The sequence below is a fragment of the Rhodnius prolixus genome, unplaced genomic scaffold, assembly GCF_049639745.1.
Source record: "Rhodnius prolixus isolate KJV_2025 unplaced genomic scaffold, Rpr scaffold_1, whole genome shotgun sequence".
In the NCBI taxonomy this organism is placed as follows: domain Eukaryota; kingdom Metazoa; phylum Arthropoda; class Insecta; order Hemiptera; family Reduviidae; genus Rhodnius; species Rhodnius prolixus.
Window position 1 is genome coordinate 11,632,244 of NW_027411581.1, and position 19,379 is coordinate 11,651,622.

Consider the following 19,379-nt stretch of genomic DNA (forward strand, 5'->3'; position numbering starts at 1 on the left):
ATTGTTATTTATTTCAGAGATGCAGCTATGATGAGCGTTAGAAAGAAAATAATGGGACGATCACCAGAAGAGATAAAAAAATTGAAGAAAAGCGAAGTTGATTTACCAGTAACTGGGGCTGATTTCAAAGAAGCATTAACAAAATGTCGAGCCAGTGTAAGCGCAAAAGATGTAACCAGATATAAAACGTGGGTAGAAGAATTTGGATCCTGCTGATATTGATTATTTTAAACCTATCAACTGCTTTTGTTTTGAAAGAACAAAATTAGCTGGAGCAAAACTTGTTTGAAAATAATTTTTGAGGTCACTTCCAAGAACAGAAAATTATAATATTGCTGCTTAATGTTCCTGCAGAAAAAAAAAATTAAAACCGCAGCAAAAATTGTGGTGACATTGAGCGTTCATAATTGATGATTTTGTACTTTGATTTATTGTGCATTTATGCATGATAGACTTAAAAGTTGGTAGGTTGCGCAAGTTATGTCCAGCTACTTGTCATTAAGGGTGCAATGATGGTGCAAGAAAGACTGAACCAGAAAAAAAAAAAAACAAAAATAATGGAAAAAAAATTATAAAGATTAAATTTTGTAAAATTAAAGTCGTTAGTATTAAAAGGAAAAAAAAACTTTAATTTTTACGTTATATTAGAAAGTTAATATTTCATGTGTGTAATGTTGAAAATTCTGTGATCTTGTTACATTTGATTATTGTTCACTATATTTTCATTTGTTAAGAAATATTGGAATTGAAACCAAATAAATAAAATTCAAGGACTGAAGAAATTATTTGAAAAATAAATCAGATTTGTTTACAAAACAACTGCTGCCCTCAGAAAGAGGGCATAAATTATCAATGTATACTGTCCGTATCCTCCTCGTAATCATAATCTACTCACACTCATCTTTCCCATTGGTACCGCTTAAACCTCGCATGCGGGTTGCAGTACTTCTTCAAATCTGTGAGAGACGGCATCATAAAATTATCTCAGTAAAAAAGGAAAAGGACATCTTTCAAGGTAGTGTTCGCAAGACCTTGTGTACTCTACAATCACACTATTGTACCAGAGTAACAACTTACTTCATGTCCAACAAGTGGCGGGCCACTGGTGCATGTATGGTAATCAGCGCCAGTAGGTCGTTTAAATCGTCCTTATTTCTCTTAACAATGTCAAGGGGATTCTTTTCACTGGCTTGACTATATTTATTGTTTTCTATTCATTGTTTATTTGTTGTAATTTGGTGCCATCTCATGTCAAATTTCTAGTATTTTCATTCTTTAGTTCAGGCAACCCAATAACAACTATCAGACAGTGTACCACAGAATAAGAAGTATCTCCCTTTGCCAATCGTCATCTTTCTACTGTATTGAATGATTTTTTAAATTCTTTACTAGCTTTGGTGAAACTGGCTATTCCAAGGCCTTCAAAGCTGTCTTAACAGCCCGAGAAAATTGCATTAACAAAATGTTTCGCAGTTATTTCTAGTGAATTACACTCTCGGGTCGTTCAAAAGTTAGACGTCCTAGCCGTAGACAACCTCTAAAACCTTATCCACTTATCAACTAAAGGATCTGTGCTTTACTGTCTTAAACTATCCATAAAGCAGATCCAATTTCCTGAATCTGTACCTGTTTAAAAGTTAAAGTTCTGATCACTCAATCTTTTTTATTTTGTTACTGATAGCAGGTCAGGAACTAATTTTGTAATTACCAAAATATAAATTAAATTCAAAAAGCCAAATAAAAGCAAATTTATATTCTGAGATCACTTCCCGTAAAATATATAATTTACAGTTTTATTTCTAAACAGACTTTTTTATTTACATTCCATTACAATTTCTCTCTATTTATCACTAAACATTCCTTTTCACTTTTTAATTTTTTTATACTTTTTATTTTACAATATTAGGCACAACATTTAATAACAATTTTACTCCTAATAAACAAAACAAAAAATGAGGCAAAGACCTAAAACACAACCATAGATTTTTTTTTTAATGTTTCTTATTAACAATGTATTTATTACATAGGTTTTATATTTAAAGTAAATTTAATACAATATTTTCTAAACACTATTAAAAAAATACCTAAAAAGTACTGCAGCAACAGTATTAGAGCAGTTACGTGAAGCTCTTTGTTGATTATTTTGTATTTATTTATTTTTGCTTCTTAAAGCAGGGAATTCATCTATTTATTTTCCTTATAGGAAAATTCACTCTCAGTAGATTATTAAAATAACTAATCAGTTTGAGTGAATTGACTAATACTTTTTCTTCTTTCATAAATATTGTTATTACTGTTTTGTTTGTAATTGTTACATCTAAGAACACATATGCAATAAATGTATGTACATAAGATGATATTTAATTTATATAATAATATATACAATTTAATTCAGATACAATAATATTAATCCTTAAAATCCTTAAAAATTGAACTGTTAGGATTTCTAAAAAATACTGAAAGCTCGCACTTTATTACTGTTTTTTGTTTTTGTTGTTATTTCTCAATAACATTATATTGTCTTAAAATGTACATACTATTGCAAATATATTAAAACTAATTATTAAATAACCTGTATGTATATACATTAGGTTTATGTTTTTTTTTTTACTATGTTCATTACATATTGTAAGAGATTTCATTAAAATAGAGTAAGTACACAGCCGGGAAAATAGTTATAGATTTATTGTGAGTATAGAACATCTACTGGGTTTACGAAAAATTCAAATAAATTAAATAAAATGAATTATGGATAGGTGAATAGCACGGGCTCGCAACGAGTCCAATAAACAATTTTGATAGATTCATGAACAGATTGTTTAATAGTAATGCAAAAATAAAAAGTTGATTTTTTCTTTTTGGCATCGGTTTCCGCAATTCCGCAAGCGACATTAACTTATTTATAGTCCAAAATAAGATAAATAAATCCTCCGAACTTTTCTCCGTAATAAGAGTGATATAAAATTTCAGAAAAAAATCATTTATTGTTTTAGAATTCGTTCATCTTATTCGAAAATATTTAGGATAAAGTTAAGAAATTAGTTGTTCTTCATTCTTTTTGGTTACTGATTCATATTATTTTTTCATCCTATTAAGAAATTAGTTTATAATAAGTGTAGTGACAGGAAACATCACCTAATAGTGAAGTTCACTACTCAAATACTGAAATCAAACATCGAGGAAATTGTGTGGCCATGGGAATCCGTAAGGAATGAAAGAGGCGATTAGAGTTACGTGAGAAATAATTATTTTGAAGCGATCTATGATGAACGGTATGGGAAATATTTTATATGGAGTTATTTGACTTTCTGTGGAGAATTAGTTATTCAGCGAACGATTTTGAATTAAACTGTAGAATTTGAATGCTATATTGGAATGCTTGGCTGACTCGCTCAGTTCAAGTTCCCAAACCCAGAACGGTTTCAGAAGTGCGTTTTAAACAGTAACTTATGGTTTAGGGTCATTTTTTATTGTCAGCCTTAGTAGTCGCACTAGCATGTGTCTTTTAAGTTCTGGTCTTTTGACTCAATAAATTAGTTGTGACTCTCACAGTATAAATTCATATTAATAAGTAATTCAACATGATTACAGACGGTAACGGAAAGAAAAGTATCACAATTTGTACTGAAAAGAGCAAATCACAAGAGCTGCACACAATTTCACTAAGACTTTTTTAAGTAAACAATAAAATAGTTAAATAAACTAGACAGTAAAGAAAGAAAAAAAGCCAATTTGGTTTGTAAATTTTTTGAGATACAGCTCTTTTGTCTTTACACCGGTGGAAATTTTATTCTTTTGATGTTTGGCTTGGAATTAATGTAAGATAAGGGCAATTTTCACATTTAAAATGACAAAATACCTTATAATAAATACTTAACGAAAGTATAATGAATTCTTAGTACCATGAATTAAAAAACAGATCTTGCCCACATTGCCTTCAGAATTGTGGTAGGATATAAGTTTTTTGGTGCTTGATTCGAAACTATTAAGAAACCATGCAGGATTACAACTTAAAGTCACGTTTCATTAAAGAAACTCTAAAAAAAAACTTTTTTGTCACAATAAATTACTCTTGAGTTAAATACGATGATATATGTTTTGTATACATATATTAAAAAAACAAACTAGCAAAAACGGCTTGCCCAGTAAGATGTGAAAAAATTATATATAAAATAATGTTCTTGGGTCACATATTTCTACAGTACATTATGTACATATGTACATTTTCATTATTTTCTGTTTCTTGTACAATAATCTAGCTCGATACAGATTTCATTATCAATATTTCTGTATATATCTATACAAATATATATGCCATTACATTATTGGACTTTAAATAGATCCTCTTATCTTTCTCTCATGTTTAGAAGCTGTTCGTATTGCTTTTGTTTAAAATATATTTAGCGTCTCCATAAAAAAATATTTATAATTATTTTATTTTTATACTGCAATAATACATTTTCCCTTCGTTTTTATGTTAAATGCATCCTAGTTGATATGATAAACCCCAAAATATAACAATAATTTTTCAACATTTAATTGATTTATATTTTTAAATATTTTGCTGCCTGAATGTAATTGATCTGTGTATAAAATCTGATCACTGGTTATGTGGTCCGCTTCAAATTTTATTTATTTAATTGTCATTTATATCAAATGAAGAAATATTAATTACTTTTTTCTACTTAATTAAAGTGAACTCGGACCATTTATATAATACTCTTAAATTAATTTGGCAACATTTTTAACAAGTGGAAGTTAGGTACAGAATTTAGAAACTTGATTACATGACAAGGTAATATTTAAAGTTTCTTGTAGTGTAAGAAACAATTATTAATTTGGTAGTTTAAAAACAAAAAAAAAAGATGCCAAGTAAATTACAATTTGTTTCGAAACAAAGCAAGGGACTCAAAAAATTATATGAAGAATAGTTATTAGATATTTGATAAAAAGAGGCGGCACAATTTATGTCATTTTAATACAAACATTAATTATATATACAGCGTCATTAGATGATCAACCGAAAATAGTTAAAAACTTAAAGCTTCTGCTATATAATTCCTTAGTATAAGCTATTGGCTATACTTATTTCATGAAACAAAATTATAAGTAAATATTTGCATAAAATGAAAAATCATGAAAATTTATAATTTAGAATGTATACATCAGCAAGGTTAGACGGACATTTTTGCAGAAATGAATTCTTCGAAAACAAAGGAAAATTTGAGCCATTAAAATTTAATTATTTATTTACAAATCTAAAGCCAATATTTTATGATTTTTTTTTTGTCTAATCAAAACTAAATAAAATCCCCAAATTATTTAATGTTAAATTAAAATTTAATAATGACAAAAATCTTAAAAAGAAACATTAAAATAAAGAAAAAATAATTAATCTATTTTCTTAGTACCTCGAGATTTCCATGCAATAATAAGATTGTTAGCGAAGTATAAGGAGAACAAGTGCACTTGAAATGCTGGTAAAATGAACGCATACCACAGCATACCATAAGGGTAATCCTGTAAAATTACACTAATTGTATTATCTTATAATGATAGGCATAATATATATACATATTAAAAAGAATGAAACAAAACAAAAATTCTGATTGATCAAGGGATGAACAATCTGGTTTCCAAAGTTTTGGTACCTTAAGATCATAAATAAAACCATGAATTTAGTCTGTTAAGTTTTATTGAATTCCCTTCGCTATTTCTTACGGCCTTTCAAAAATTTTAGTAAGAAGGGAGAAGCTCTGGGCTTTTAGAAGTATGGGTACGGTTTTCAGGATAGGATCTTTGGTAATTGCATGCTACCATTTGTAAGATTGCCAGGGAGTTTAGAAAGAAGAGAGAATATTTTTAGTAAGTCAAGCTGCGCACTCAGATCAAGTCAAGATTTTGCTCGAGATTAAAAGAGTGAACGAATTAAGAGGAAGGTTCAAAGACCTTGCTTAGTCGTGTAATGTGCAGAATTTCTTTTTGTTCCTGAAAACGCTAGAATAAAACGTAATGAGAGCGGAATGGTAATAGAATCGGATTCTCAACACCACTCTATGTCACTAAAACTGCTATTTAATAATGAAGCAATTTGGTGACAGAAATAAAAGAGAATTAGAGAAGCAGTGATGCCGTTGTCCAGAAGGGATTTTGATATCTGAGCAGTCATCTTGTAATGGAGAAAGTTATACCCTTTCAGTTTCTAAAATATCGCAGTTATCTTTGGAAGGAGTGCTTCAGCAGAGAGAGCAAAAAATAAGTAATTTGTTTTCTAAAAGTCAGGTCGTGAAGTCTGGAGAGAAACTTCTTATTTTGACAACAGCCACAGGCTGTAATAATAATATATTATAATAATATTATTAATAATAATGTTACTCTACGGTTCAGGGACTGTTCGTTCAGTTAGTACACGGTTATAACATATATCCAACCCTAAAGAAATCCATGTGATGTACAGTAAAGATGGCACCTAAAACTAAAAGAAAAATATTTCAAAAGATTTTCTCTATCTATTACCGAAAAATAACTTCTCCGCATACTTTAAACCCTTTCAATTTAGAATTTAGGAGTCCTCGGCTGCAAATACATTGAAGATAACTCTCTTTCGGATTTTTTTTAAAGGAGAAAATAAAAAACTAAATCCTCTACCTCTCCAATTGTTTTCAAAGGAAAAGATAGAATGTTAAGAAAGTTTGTCTTTTTTAATTCTAAATTTAATGTTGCCTGTAAAAAATAAAAATTGCCCTTAAAAATAGACAACAGACTAAAATAAGGGGAGAATTTAGCCATTTGGGAATGAGAGTAGATTAAATTAGAAAACTGAGTACTAAGAAACTACAAAATTAGAAACCAGTAAATCAACTGTGATTTCATTTTCAAAAAAAAAAAAGGCTGATGAAGGCATGTTTGATGAAGAACTATCAGCAAATAGAAGACAGTAAATGCATTAGGTTCGCAGTGATGGATAATATCACTGATTTAACCCCTCGTAGCACGTATGTTTATTATTCCTAGGCGGTTTTGGACTTCCATCTATACCAGAGGTAGATTAATCGGTTTGGTTTAGATAATTCGACTTTAATTCTTCAAGTGACGTCAATTCTCTACACCAAACTGATTAATCACCTCTGAGGATGGATGAAATTAAAAAACAGAAATAGAATAAACTTGCGTTCTGAGTCGGAAAATCATCAGGCTTTATATTTAGCGTACGGGTGGAGGTGTAGAGCAGGCGTAACATAACTTCAACAAGTTACTTACAAAATCGAAAACATAAAAGGGAATTCAACTACTCCATCTTTTTTGGAATAGCAGATAACATCAGATGTTCAAAACAATAAAATGTATGAATAAAACAGTTAATTAAAAATTAAAAAATGCAAGAATTTCATTCAACACAACTCTTATGGTAATGATAGAAGATACAATTTTACACTCTTTACTCCTTATAACATTATCACACAAGACGTGTTAATGATGTGTGACAATGTTACGATTTGAAGCATTTATTTTTTCAAAGTTTACCACTGTAATAATCACATGATCACTGTAATAAAAGGAGTTTTTAGAAGAAATTATTATGAAGACAGTTTTGGGACATATTGCTGACATACTGGTATCTCCACAAATATTCTAAAACTTCCTGGATTTATAATTTTAGTATTGAAAATTTGGGTCTTCTATAAGTTCTAAAGGACACTGACTACTAAATCTTAATATATACGAACCTGCCAGAGAACAATACCCTCCTTTTCTCCAGTACTAATGTAATACCATACGTCTGGGATGTAATAGATGGTAGCATAAGTTATTGGTAATAAACCAAAAACGCCAATTCCAATCATGTATTTCTGCATCGTTGAAACTCTATTCTTTCTGGCTGCAGCAAGGCCCAGAAATGAACAAAGCAAGCTGATACACCAAGCATATTCCCAAATCAAAGGCTAGAAAATGATAAATTTGAGATAGACGATGCAAATTTATATATTCAAATGTTATTATATCTGATTACATACCTTAGGAATTTGAAGTTCTTCAATTTCTAAAATAAATATATCAAGTCTATCTAGAATATCAGCCGATAACTTCGCTAGCATTGCAAAAAAGAGGAGGTAGTGAAAGAAAATGCAATATTTGAGCCTTGACTTATTTTGTGCACTAAAAATTTTGAAAGAAAAATTATTATTTTGAGTTTCCATGATTTTACAATTATTAACTCTGCCAGTGATGAAATACTTCAATGAAGACACCCCTTGTTTTAACTAATTCTGATAAGAACTAACATGGGAAGGAACCTTCCTAAATATAAACCAGACATAACCTCAAGGAAAGTATATATTTTTAAATTAGAGCGATTCTACTACTCCTACTTCTCCTTGAATCAAGATACTGCAAGTCGGAAAGATAGCGTTTTCCACTTAAATTTATTGAGTTAGCATTTTGAAAATTAACCTTATTTGATATTGTGCTGCAATTCGTTGTCTATGTGAAAAATCATTACCATCGGTACCTGTTATCATGGGACCGCCTCGTGAAGCCATTTAAATAATTTTTAAAAATAAAAAAAAATGTTTCACTCAAAGTAAAGTCAACAAGCTGTACCAAGTATTTATAGGAATTAGTGATATCATTATGTAAAACGTGTACAAAATTCCATTCCCTCACTACTTTCTCATATTCCAGTTTGATTTGGAAAGTGCTGCTGCCTGGTGACCTGATTATGAATCATATAAGATCCAAATTAGAACTTTTATAAAGAAATAAAATATATTTTACTTTCTAGCAGCCTCAAAAATTAAGTAAAATATTTTTTAAATTTTTGTATGTTGTTAAGACAGTATCTTTATATTTTTTTAAGGGCTATAAATAAATTTAGTTTCTACATTGATTAACGTTGTATTACACTTGTGGACAATCATTCCTCTAGCATGGCTGCTCAGAGAAAGTAGTTCCCACTGTACAGCCTTTTAACCTCGCTAATGTGTTAGGTACTCAGTTTATTGTTTATAGTACATATTAACATTGTAGTGATTATTTGTATTTTATTTTGTAACTATAGTTGCAACAACAATTCTATTAGATGTGGTTTTTGTTATTGTCGCGGAGGAACATAATAACCTTTCTGCCCTAACCTCCTTTCGCGCTATCCATCTATTGATGTAGAAATGCGAAATAGTGTTTTGTGCCGTGTAAAAATGTGTCGGTTTTCTCGAAGTGTTTTGTTCATAACTGGCCCAAATGAAGCCAGTAATATGTGTGTGAATAAGTGATGGGAGTAATATGGTTTTCAGTGAAGTGGCTTTCGAACATTTTCGGTATAACGTAAAGGAAAAGCTAGATGTGTTTGGAGTGGCGGGGTGTTGGCAGCGATAGAGGCTCTGCCTAACATGGCTGCAACGCAAGCTGAACCCCAGCAAAATGACGTGAATCGGGAAATTGTTCAGCAGGAACAGCCTCCATTATCCGCAAATAATAGTTTCCAAAATGGAACTGATAATAGTAATTGTCGCGCTATTCTAGGAACCGATGTAGTAGGTGTAAAAGGTAAAAAACCTATTCAAAATAATATCTCCGTAGACATGAGTCAATATCGTCAAGAATCTGGCCCTCCCGTTAACAATAGTGAGCAAAATGTTAGTTCCGAGGACAGTGGTGGTAAAATTAATAACGCGGAAAAATCTTATCAACATAATTCTGAACAAAGTGCTAGTGATGTTAACTTTGGGAAGGGACCACCTGAAGGTAGCCAAAACATGCAAGGATATGGACTGCCTTTCCCGCAGAGGGGAAATTATGTGCACCCTGATGCAGGGAATCCTATGCATATGGGCGGGGATTCCATGCACCATCAAAGTAATTCTTATGGACATTTTAATCCTAATATGAGACATCCGTATCCCGGATCAAAGCCTGTTGCTGTTCCGACAAGACCTCCCAGTGGAGGCCCAATACCTTCTACTGGTTTTCCTCCGCATTCCCAACAGCAGAGGTTCATGTCCGGACAGAGTATATCGCCGCCGACAGGTCCCACGCCTACTCTAAATCAGTTATTACAATCGTCCAACTCTGCCCACCGATATCAGAATAGTTACAGTGATTATGGAATGGGTAAGTCTGGTGATCAAGTACCTCAAAATATGGGATATAATCAGAACTGGCCTCCACCCAGACCGATGGCCCCGTATCCTCAGCAGCCTGCTCCATACAGGAACCAAGCCCCTCCAGTAAGTACTAATTCTTTTTTTCAATAATTTAGTTTTGTGGCTCTCATTATCTTTATAACCAGCAATTTATTAATGATTTTATTATTTTTTTTTACTGGAAGAGGTTAGTTCGTTGTATGTATGAGTAAGAAGTAATTAAATAATATTCGTTGTGCACATTTTTACTAGTGTTAGATATTGTTTTTTGAGATTTTTAAATTAGTGATAATCAGAGCCTTTTGAAATTAAATCAGGCTTATATGGTCAGTTGTGAACATTGCTTTCCACGTTTTTCATATCTGGATGTGTAAAAGTGTCTTTATTTTTTGGGGTTATTTTATATTACTTCTGATCATACATTTTAAAAGCGTAAAGAGAATCATTTTCTAAAGATCTTGAATAAATAAAAAAAAAACTAAAATCAAAAAGCATTTTTCTGAAACGTGGTTATTGTTCTTTATTTAACCTAAAATTTATAGTCTAGGACTCTCTTTTGTGTCACAATTTTTTTTAAATTAACATTTGCTAAATCAGTCTTAATCCGTTTTTTTTTTAATTATTTTTTTTTCGTTTTATATAGTATAGTTTAGGTTAGACTTCGGGAAATAAGAACAATTGTTTTTGCTAACGACGCTCTATTTGTTATACCTCTGGTTAAATTTTATTTTGGGTAAATGATTCGCATTACATTTAATCATTTCATTTTTGAATTCGGTTTTTAATTTTTTTTTTCTTCTAACACCGTATGGTGATTTTAAGTCATTGAATGAAAAAAGAAGTCTCATTTACTTGGATAGTTACTTAATAGTAATTACTTCAAAATGTTATATAGGTAATATTCATTCGTGCTATTATAACTGAATTACAGTGAATATAGGTTTATATTTGTGAACTTTTTTCTTTTTCATTAATGTCTTTTTTATGACCATAATCATGTAGTGAAAGTAATTTAAAATTCTTCTTCTTTTTTTCAATTATAAGTATTGTAATTATTTTTCTTTCAAAACGCAGCAAACAAATCCAAATGTTTGTTCTAGCTAGGTAGGTATAAACTGCATGTTATATTAGTATGTGAGTACTGTAACTTTCCTCTCAGTTCACCAAGTTTAATATTTTTTTAAATTTTTATTTATTTTGGGGGTTTCCTCTTGAATTTTCAAAGCCGTACTTCATTCCTTTTTGCTTAAATTCAAGATTTAAAAAAAAAACACCGAACAGTGAGACATTTTAATTTTATGAAATCAAAGATCCACCCGTGGCGCCTTGTTCTTGTAGAAATATTACATAATTCAAATTTCCGATTTAGAAAGGTATTCTGTTTCTTCTCTTTAAGCTAGACTTTATAATTTTTATTAAATAATATTTGGCCAATTTTAATGTACATTCATACACTGGAAGAATCCCTATTTTGCTGATATGAAAATTTTCCTCACTTAAATTGATATGTTCTTAAATTTAGTAAAATATTAAAAAATACAAATTAAAATGGTTCGTTTCTTTTTTGAAAACTTTTCGATTTTAATTTTTTAATCTTTTTTTTTTTAATTGTGCGGTTTGTATACTATTTGCAGAGATGTTTGACTTTTTCCTTTCTCTTACCAATAAATTTTGTATGTAAAGCTTTCGCTGGTTGTGTAGTCAAATTAGTGACATTAAATAAAAACGAAAAGTTCCTGGAAGCGCAAATTAGATATTTAATGCCCAACAGAGGACGCCTAGTACTAAATGTTTTATTCATAATCGGTACTATATTTTTCAGCGATTTAAGATTTTTTTCTAATAGCGTTTTAACGGTTTTATTTATCTTTTAATTGAAACATTTTTCTAGAAAAAATCGATTAAAGATACTCTTTTGAAAGGGTGTGGTTAGACTTTAAGAATAAAATATGGGATTTTGAATCTGGGGACAAAAAATGGACCGAACAAAAGATTTTGCTGATTGGTTTCTCTTTTGTATTCAGCCCGTTATAATTTGTGGTTTTAATTACTGGTAATAATCATAATAAGAATTAAATATTGCTCAAAAATTTATAAGTTTGAGGTTATTTATGAGTTTGATCCTTGAGAATTGTCATGCTGAATAGTCACGCCATAAATATATATATTTTTTTAAATTAATATTTTGCGATTACTTTTCATTTGATCATCTTTTTATAGTCTGTAGGCTCATTAATATAACTGATTTAATTTGTTTTTTTTTTTATTGAGAGACAAGTAATTCATACTTGAAATTTAAATTTGTAAAAAAATACATTTTTTGTTTGCACTTACATATATTTTTTGCTGGATATTTTATGTTGACGGTCTTTGTTCTAATCGTTCCTTTTCATTTGTTTTAATTACAAATTTACTCTGAATTTATTATGAACCGCTAAGATATTCGAGCGGTTAGATGCGGGACCCGCAAAGCCATGTTCTACTGGGTTCGATTCCTGGTGTTGGCTTTGTATTTAATTAATGGTAATGTTCAATAGGCGCCTCTATCCTCGTCACCTAATTTGGTTAAAGCTTGTTCAAAGTTTTTAGTTTAATTTTAATTCTATTTTCAAGCAAATTAGTATTTTAGTCAGTCTTTAGGCTAGTAAATTTTTAAAAAATCCGAAATAATTTGTTGACGTTTCTATTAGTTTTAAATGTTTGTTACTTATATTTTTTGATGGCGCATTAGTAGAACAGAGTATTGGTGTTATGCCGATTTTTATTTCTATTTTTTGACAAACTTGCTAGTCTAATATTTTGTATTTGACAGTTTCACTATAGAATCGTTGAGGGTACATAGAAAAAGTCCACCTACAGTTGCCTGATGTACATTTTTTTTTACTGTTTCACTTTATATACTGTATAATGTTATATAAAATGCAAAATTAAGTTAAGATAAAAATTAATCACTTTAAAGTTGAGTTTTGCAATTAAAAGTCGGAACGCATGAGTCTCTTTTTCTACTCTCAATCGAAGAATTGTTTTAATTAATGCCTCATTATTATTCTAATAAATGTTGATTTTTTTTTCCTTTTCTTTTAAATTTTTGAAGCATAAAGTTATTTTCGTACTTTCTTCTGTGTTCTTTTTTCTTTGATTATCATATTAATAATTTGGTAATATGATGGAGTTTGTCCATTAAAATATGAGAACGTTTTAATTTTTCAACCCAATTGGAATGTTAATTCAGTGGTAATGGTTGTCCCTGTTATTTACCCAAGCCAATGTGAATTACTTGGACCTCAAATATATTTTTTTTTTCACTTAATCTTATTTTGATTATCAAATAAATTTTTTTGTAGGCAATTATTTTTGCCAATAATAATTTAAATTCTGTTTCATTCGTGTTGAAAAACTTCTTCCTAATTATGTGCTTATATATATTTGTTTTTAACTTATAAAGTTAAAAATAATTAATTTGGAACACCCAAATGACTTTCTTATTGCATTTTTCAATTTTCGAAGGGCAATTTTACTAAAAATTAATGTAGTACTTGACATATTCTTATTTTCTCGTGGCTAAATCCTTGGAATCCATCTTGCAATCTTCCAATCAAGATTTTGTTTTGTCAAGGATCTCTCTTTTTCTTCATAATTCCGACCGCCGGTACCGTTCTTCTTTAAGCATTACGTTTGTGACTACAGTCTTGTGAAGCACACACATATTAAACAGAAATGAAATTCTTTAAAGTATCCGATGTGAATGTGAGGAACTGTCCAAAATCTTGCAAAACCTATTAGAAAAACATCATCCGTCTTTTAGATTTTCTGTTCCAAGTAGCTTCTTCTTACAGCTCACTGATACAGACAGTGCTGTCCGGCAATCGGAGATGGTCCTGAAAAAACCTCTGTGCGCCAATAACTTGCGGATGTTGATGTGCCTTAAATAAAATAATAATGCATCATTATAAAGGAAATTTCAATTTTAATCGCAATAATTTTTTTTTTCATTTTTATGTTAAACTCAAATAACCGCAATTATGATTTTTGAAATTTTTAGAAATATGAAATCTATATAAATTTTGTAAGAAAATCTGTATTTCTTTAGGTGTGCAATATCCCCAAATTTCTCATACGATCAACTAAAATACTATCCACTTAATGAGCAGTAGAAAATCCATTAGTCATTTCACTTTTTTTTGGAATTTAATCGAATATTCCTATCGATTGAAGAAAACTACTTTTAGAGCGCCAAAAAAGATCACTTGACACAGTTTTAAATAAAATCAAATGAATTGTAATTACATATTGTATTTCTTTCATAGTTACCGCTCTCTCTCGTTGTTTGTCCTTGCACATTAAATGGCTTCCTACTAATTTTTTTCCTTTTGCAATCTGCTCTCAGTTTTTATTGCTCCCGGCGACCATAATGATATATTTGGATTCTTGTTTCCAGTCTTCTTTTCTTCACATCAGCTGAGAGTCTTCTTTGTTTTTCCCCTTTCCCGCCAGTCTGTAACTAGCCTTCGAGGTGCGGTTACATTCCAATCTACTTTTATTGCATATACAATCATTTTGTCAGCTGTTTGAGGTTATAATTCATTCTATAGAAGAATATAGGTTTTGTTTAAATAGAGAAAGTACCCTCCTCAATTTCTAAACAAAAACATTTTGTAAATATTATTGTTTGAATTTTGTACTGCTCTGGTATTTGTTTTTTAAGCAAATAGTTTATTTATTTATTTATATATTTTAATAATGTCCTGCGATTGCTTGTTAGGCTTGTTATTTATTATTTTAATAAATTTAGTGAAGCAAGTTCAAATTTCATACTCTTACGAGGGTCGTTTGAAAAGTCCGTGCAAAAATAAAAACTACTTAATTTTTGGGGGTAAACCTTTTTTATTTTTCAACATAGTCTCCTTTTAGGCTTATACACTTCGTCCAACGCTGCTCTAGTTTGTTGATCCCTTCCGAATAATAGGATTTGTCCAAGTTTGAAAAATAGCCATTCGTTTCTGCAATCACTTCCTCGTTGGAATAAAATCTTTTTCCCGCCAGCCATTTCTTCATATTGGGGAACAAATAGTAGTCCGAGGGTGCCAAGTCTGGAGAATAGGGGGAATGTGAAATGAGTTGGAACCCTATTTCCATTAATTTTGCGACCACAACTGCTGAGGTGTGAGCTGGTGCGTTGTCGTGATGGAAAAGGACTTTTTTGTGGGCCAATCGTGGGCGTTTTTCTTGCAGCTCGGTTTTCAAACGGTCCAATAACGATGAATAATATGCGCCTGTAATAGTTTTACCCTTTTCCAGATAGTCGATGAGGATTATTCCTTGCGAATCCGAAAAGACAGTCGCTATAATCTTTACGGCCGAAGGAACGGTCTTCGCCTTTTTTGGTGCAGATTCCCCCTTGGTAACCCATTGTTTAGATTGTTCTTTGGTCTCAGGAGTGTAGTGATGTATCCATGTTTCATCCACAGTGACGAAACGACGCTTAAAGTCCTGCGGATTCTTCTGGAACAGCTGCAAACCGTCCTTGCAACACTTCACACGATTTCGTTTTTGGTCAAGCGTGAGCAATCGCGGCACCCATCTTGCGGATAGCTTTGTCATGTCCAAATGTTGATGCAAAATATTATGTACCCGTTCATTCGAGATGCCCACAGCACTAGCAATCTCACGCACCTTCACTCTTCTGTCATCCATCACCATATCATGGATTTTATCAATGATTTGTGGAGTAGTAACCTCAACAGGGCGTCCAGAACGTTCAGCGTCACTTGTGCCCATATGGCCACTCCGAAAATTTTGAAACCACTTATAAACTGTTCTAATCGAAGGTGCAGAGTCACCATAATGTTTATCAAGCTTCTCTTTAGTCTCCTGAGGCATTTTGCCTTTCATAAAGTAGTGTTTAATCAACACACGAAATTCTTTTTCGTCCATTTTTTGAAAATCACTCGACTTCCTCGATTCAAACGAATGCCAAACACAAAGAAATAGACCGATCTGGCTGAAACTTGGTGTGTGTTCTTCCAAGAGATGCTACTAACTAAACATAACCTCGATACGCGCCAGTAGTGCTATCTCTCTGACTTTGCACGGACTTTTCAAACGACCCTCGTATTTTTAGTTGAGTGTGCTTAATTATAGTAAATTTTACCTAATAATAAACAGAAAATAATTTATTATTTTAAATTTGACTTATTGTTACATCCAGTTTTAATAAATATAAGTTTGTTCGTTTGTTTGATTCTGCACAAAGATGTGTGCAAAATTTAAAAGTTTATACATTTTTGAATTGATTATCTTTTAATTAAAAATGTGCGCATTATTATTATATTCTAATTTTTATAACAAAAATGTAGAAAAGTGCATTATTTATAGATCATAATACATATAATATCAATAAAATTAAATTATAACCAATTTTTTCTGCATAATAATAATTAAAAAACTGAAAAGGGAGGGAAAAAATATGAAGCCTTAATATGCAAATAAGATGATACTGCAATTACTGGATCAGAGTTGCTTCAGGGTATATTTATTTTGATTCGTCTTTCATTTTCTCAGACTACCTGCTGAATATGCATATAAAAAAAAAAAAGTTATAAAAAGAATGAAATTTTTATGATCAATTTATAGTTCTACATAAAAACTGCTTGTTGCATTTATTTCTTATGGATATTTTTTATTTTTTTAATTATGATTTAAGGCGCGTCAATATCTGAGGTTATTAGGCGCTTAGAGCTTTTTTCAGTGCACTGCCGGCCTCTGGACTGGTGGATTCGAACCCGGGATCTCCGCGTGGGAATCCAATACGCTAACCCTTTCCTTTTTGGATATTTTTTTGCGGCCTTATTATGCATGTAGTCTTGGTAATTTAATTTAAATGTTTTTCTTCTAGTATTTCGCATTTAATAGTTTTCAGAACTACCTCCTGGGAACGAACTAAATTTTTTATTTACTGACCGGTTATTTGTAGTGTTACTACTATGCTAAATTAGTTTTGTGATCAATTAATTCGATAGTTCTCGATAGATTCTTCATTCTTAAATCGTGTATTCGTTTTATTCTGTTATTTTTTCGACGTCCATTTTGTTTTATCAATTTTTTCTATTTTTATCGTAAGAAATTTTCAATTTGCGGCTAAAAACTTACTGAAAATTTACTGCGTCAACTATCTGTTTATTTTCCCTTTTAATTGTGTAGTCCAGGGAGTCTCCAACCTTTCACACTTTTAGGAACCCTTAGAGCTCATGGTTTTCTTTGAACGGACCTCATGTTTGAGATAAAATAGTTTATCGAAGCTTTTTTTCTACTCAAATTCGCAAAATTATTCTTGTATCTTTATTTAATCTTAATACAAACATCTTAATAAGACAACTGTATAGTGAGGTAGCGAGTCATTATTTTATTTATTTTATAGAATACATTTTATGAATAATTAACTAAAGGAACAATATTTTAAATAAGTAACAAATTAATAAAAAGAAAATTCTTCCAATGAGATTTGGCTGTGCTGGTTTTTTTTTATCGTAAAGCATTTTTTATACAAATAGTGATCACTTGCGGAACCTCTGTCAACGTTCCAGAGGGAACCTGTAGGGTTCCTGGGCTTGATCAACCTCTGGTGTAGAGCATAAACTACTGATTTCAGCCGACTTCAGTATTCACTGCGATCAAATAGATGTATTGTCCTCATTAAGTGCAGTATACATAGAATGTAAACGTTTTTATAGTAAATGAGGTTGTTGAATTCAACCTGTTAAACGCTAAACACAGTTCAAAAAAAAAAAAAAAAAAGGGAGATTTTTATGTGGTTAGCATTGAGTGTTCTTTGTATCGTTAGGTTGGGGATACCCACAGGGCAACCGGGCTATCTCTGGAGAGGTGAATGGTCTAGGTCCATTTCACTTACTTTTACCAGTTATTTGTTCCACTGTTATTTTTTTGTCTTGGATGCAGAAATCAAGATGATGGTATAGTTCTAGACAATATCCGTTGATTTGATTCGTAGTGGTACGCATGTACCTTGGACCGGTTTTGGATTTGTATCCAACCATCAGTGGTAGACTAATTTGTTTGGTGTAGAGATTTTGACTTCATTTGTGTTTCTGTCTCGCTCTACATTTGCTGATTATTGTGAATGGTATGCCAGTGTTATGTGATACCAGCCAGCTATACAATATAAATAAAAACATACGTAGCACGTATGAACAATTCAATTTTCCGTTCATTGCCTTTAAATAATAATTACCCGCGAGTTCTAGTGAAAATGAAATGCTAAAAAGTTAAGTTGTAAGAACTTGAGTAGACTAGACTATATAATCCTTGTAAGGAGTATATATGTATGTTATATATAATTTTTTTTTTTACTTTTTTGTTTTTTTATAAAATTGAGTATAAAGTGACAGACCGATTCCACTTCTGGCGGTTTCTAATTGTACAGATCTCTAAATTTACTATAGTAACAGCAAATAGAAATATAAGAAAAAAATCCATCATTATATAATGATAATATGAGAAAGGTCTCAATAATGGTATCAATTTTAATTACATCACAATTTTTATCTTCAGTAATTTAATCATCTCGTAAAAAAATAAAAATCAATTGTTTCAGATTTGAACCTATACCGATTTTCAATTTTATTTTTTAATTGTAAAAAAAATGGGCTCCCACTTTTATGGTTTCAACTGACAAAATGATTACACCCTTCTGGTGATTTATTCGTTTTTGTTTTAAATGTGCCTTGAAATTGGATTAACGAAAATGTGAGAAATTGAAAATGTAACCTTCTTGTGTGTTTTTAATTTAAAATATTTTTTTTTTATTTGTGAAATCCGGTAGTTTTTATGCATAGGTTAATATATTATAGTTTTCTAGTCTTAATGATTAAATAGTTCAGTTTTTTTGCATTAATTAGTGTAATTTTTTTTTATAAAATTCTTCTGAATACTAAGTTCCAACTTGAAGAAATGGGCTTCAACTTTTATTGTGTTGGTAAACTTCAAAAATCCCTTGGCGAATCTCTTTTACCATTTTGTTTTTGCTTTTGCGAACCAAGTTCTCAGTTAAGTGTCGATCGCACTCAATAAATTTTAAGGTAACTGCTTAAAAGATCCTGTATTTAAGAAAAATGTTGATGATTGTGAAGGAAAGGAAGTCTAGGTGAGTGTTTACACCGGATGTTCAGCATGCTTGTTACTATTGGCTGTGTTGATTTCCAAACTAGGGAATTCATTGGCTAG

At 30.9% G+C, this 19,379-nt stretch overlaps 3 protein-coding genes across 11 annotated transcripts in view; 2 read left to right on the forward strand and 1 right to left on the reverse strand.

Annotated features, from left to right (window-relative positions):
• Nucleotides 1-4,337, forward strand: part of LOC141454483 (katanin p60 ATPase-containing subunit A-like 1) — a 28,400-nt gene extending 24,063 nt beyond the window's left edge. For all 5 annotated transcript variants that reach the window (XM_074128745.1, XM_074128755.1, XM_074128761.1 and 2 more), the window contains one exon: nt 18-4,337. In XM_074128745.1, the coding sequence (XP_073984846.1) occupies nt 18-216 (199 nt within the window). In that variant the 3' untranslated portion in view covers nt 217-4,337. The remainder of the gene's footprint in view (nt 1-17) is intronic.
• On the reverse strand, nt 1,739-8,692 carry jagn (jagunal). Its single transcript, XM_074128821.1, has 4 exons — nt 8,452-8,692; nt 8,016-8,157; nt 7,728-7,943; nt 1,739-5,520 (listed from the first exon to the last, which is right to left on the reverse strand). The coding sequence occupies exons 1-4, from the start codon at nt 8,538-8,540 to the stop codon at nt 5,392-5,394; spliced, it is 576 nt and encodes a 191-aa protein (XP_073984922.1). The 5' UTR covers nt 8,541-8,692; the 3' UTR covers nt 1,739-5,391.
• A 242-nt stretch (nt 8,693-8,934) lies between these two features.
• The window catches only part of osa (trithorax group protein osa), a 188,051-nt gene continuing 177,606 nt past the window's right edge, over nt 8,935-19,379 (forward strand). For 4 of the 5 annotated variants that reach the window (XM_074128717.1, XM_074128736.1, XM_074128738.1 and 1 more), the window contains exon 1: nt 8,936-10,223. In XM_074128717.1, coding sequence (XP_073984818.1) covers nt 9,387-10,223 — 837 coding nt within the window. In that variant the 5' untranslated portion in view covers nt 8,936-9,386. Of the gene's footprint in view, nt 10,224-19,379 lie in introns of all 5 variants that reach the window. The other variant, XM_074128711.1, reaches the window with a different exon arrangement.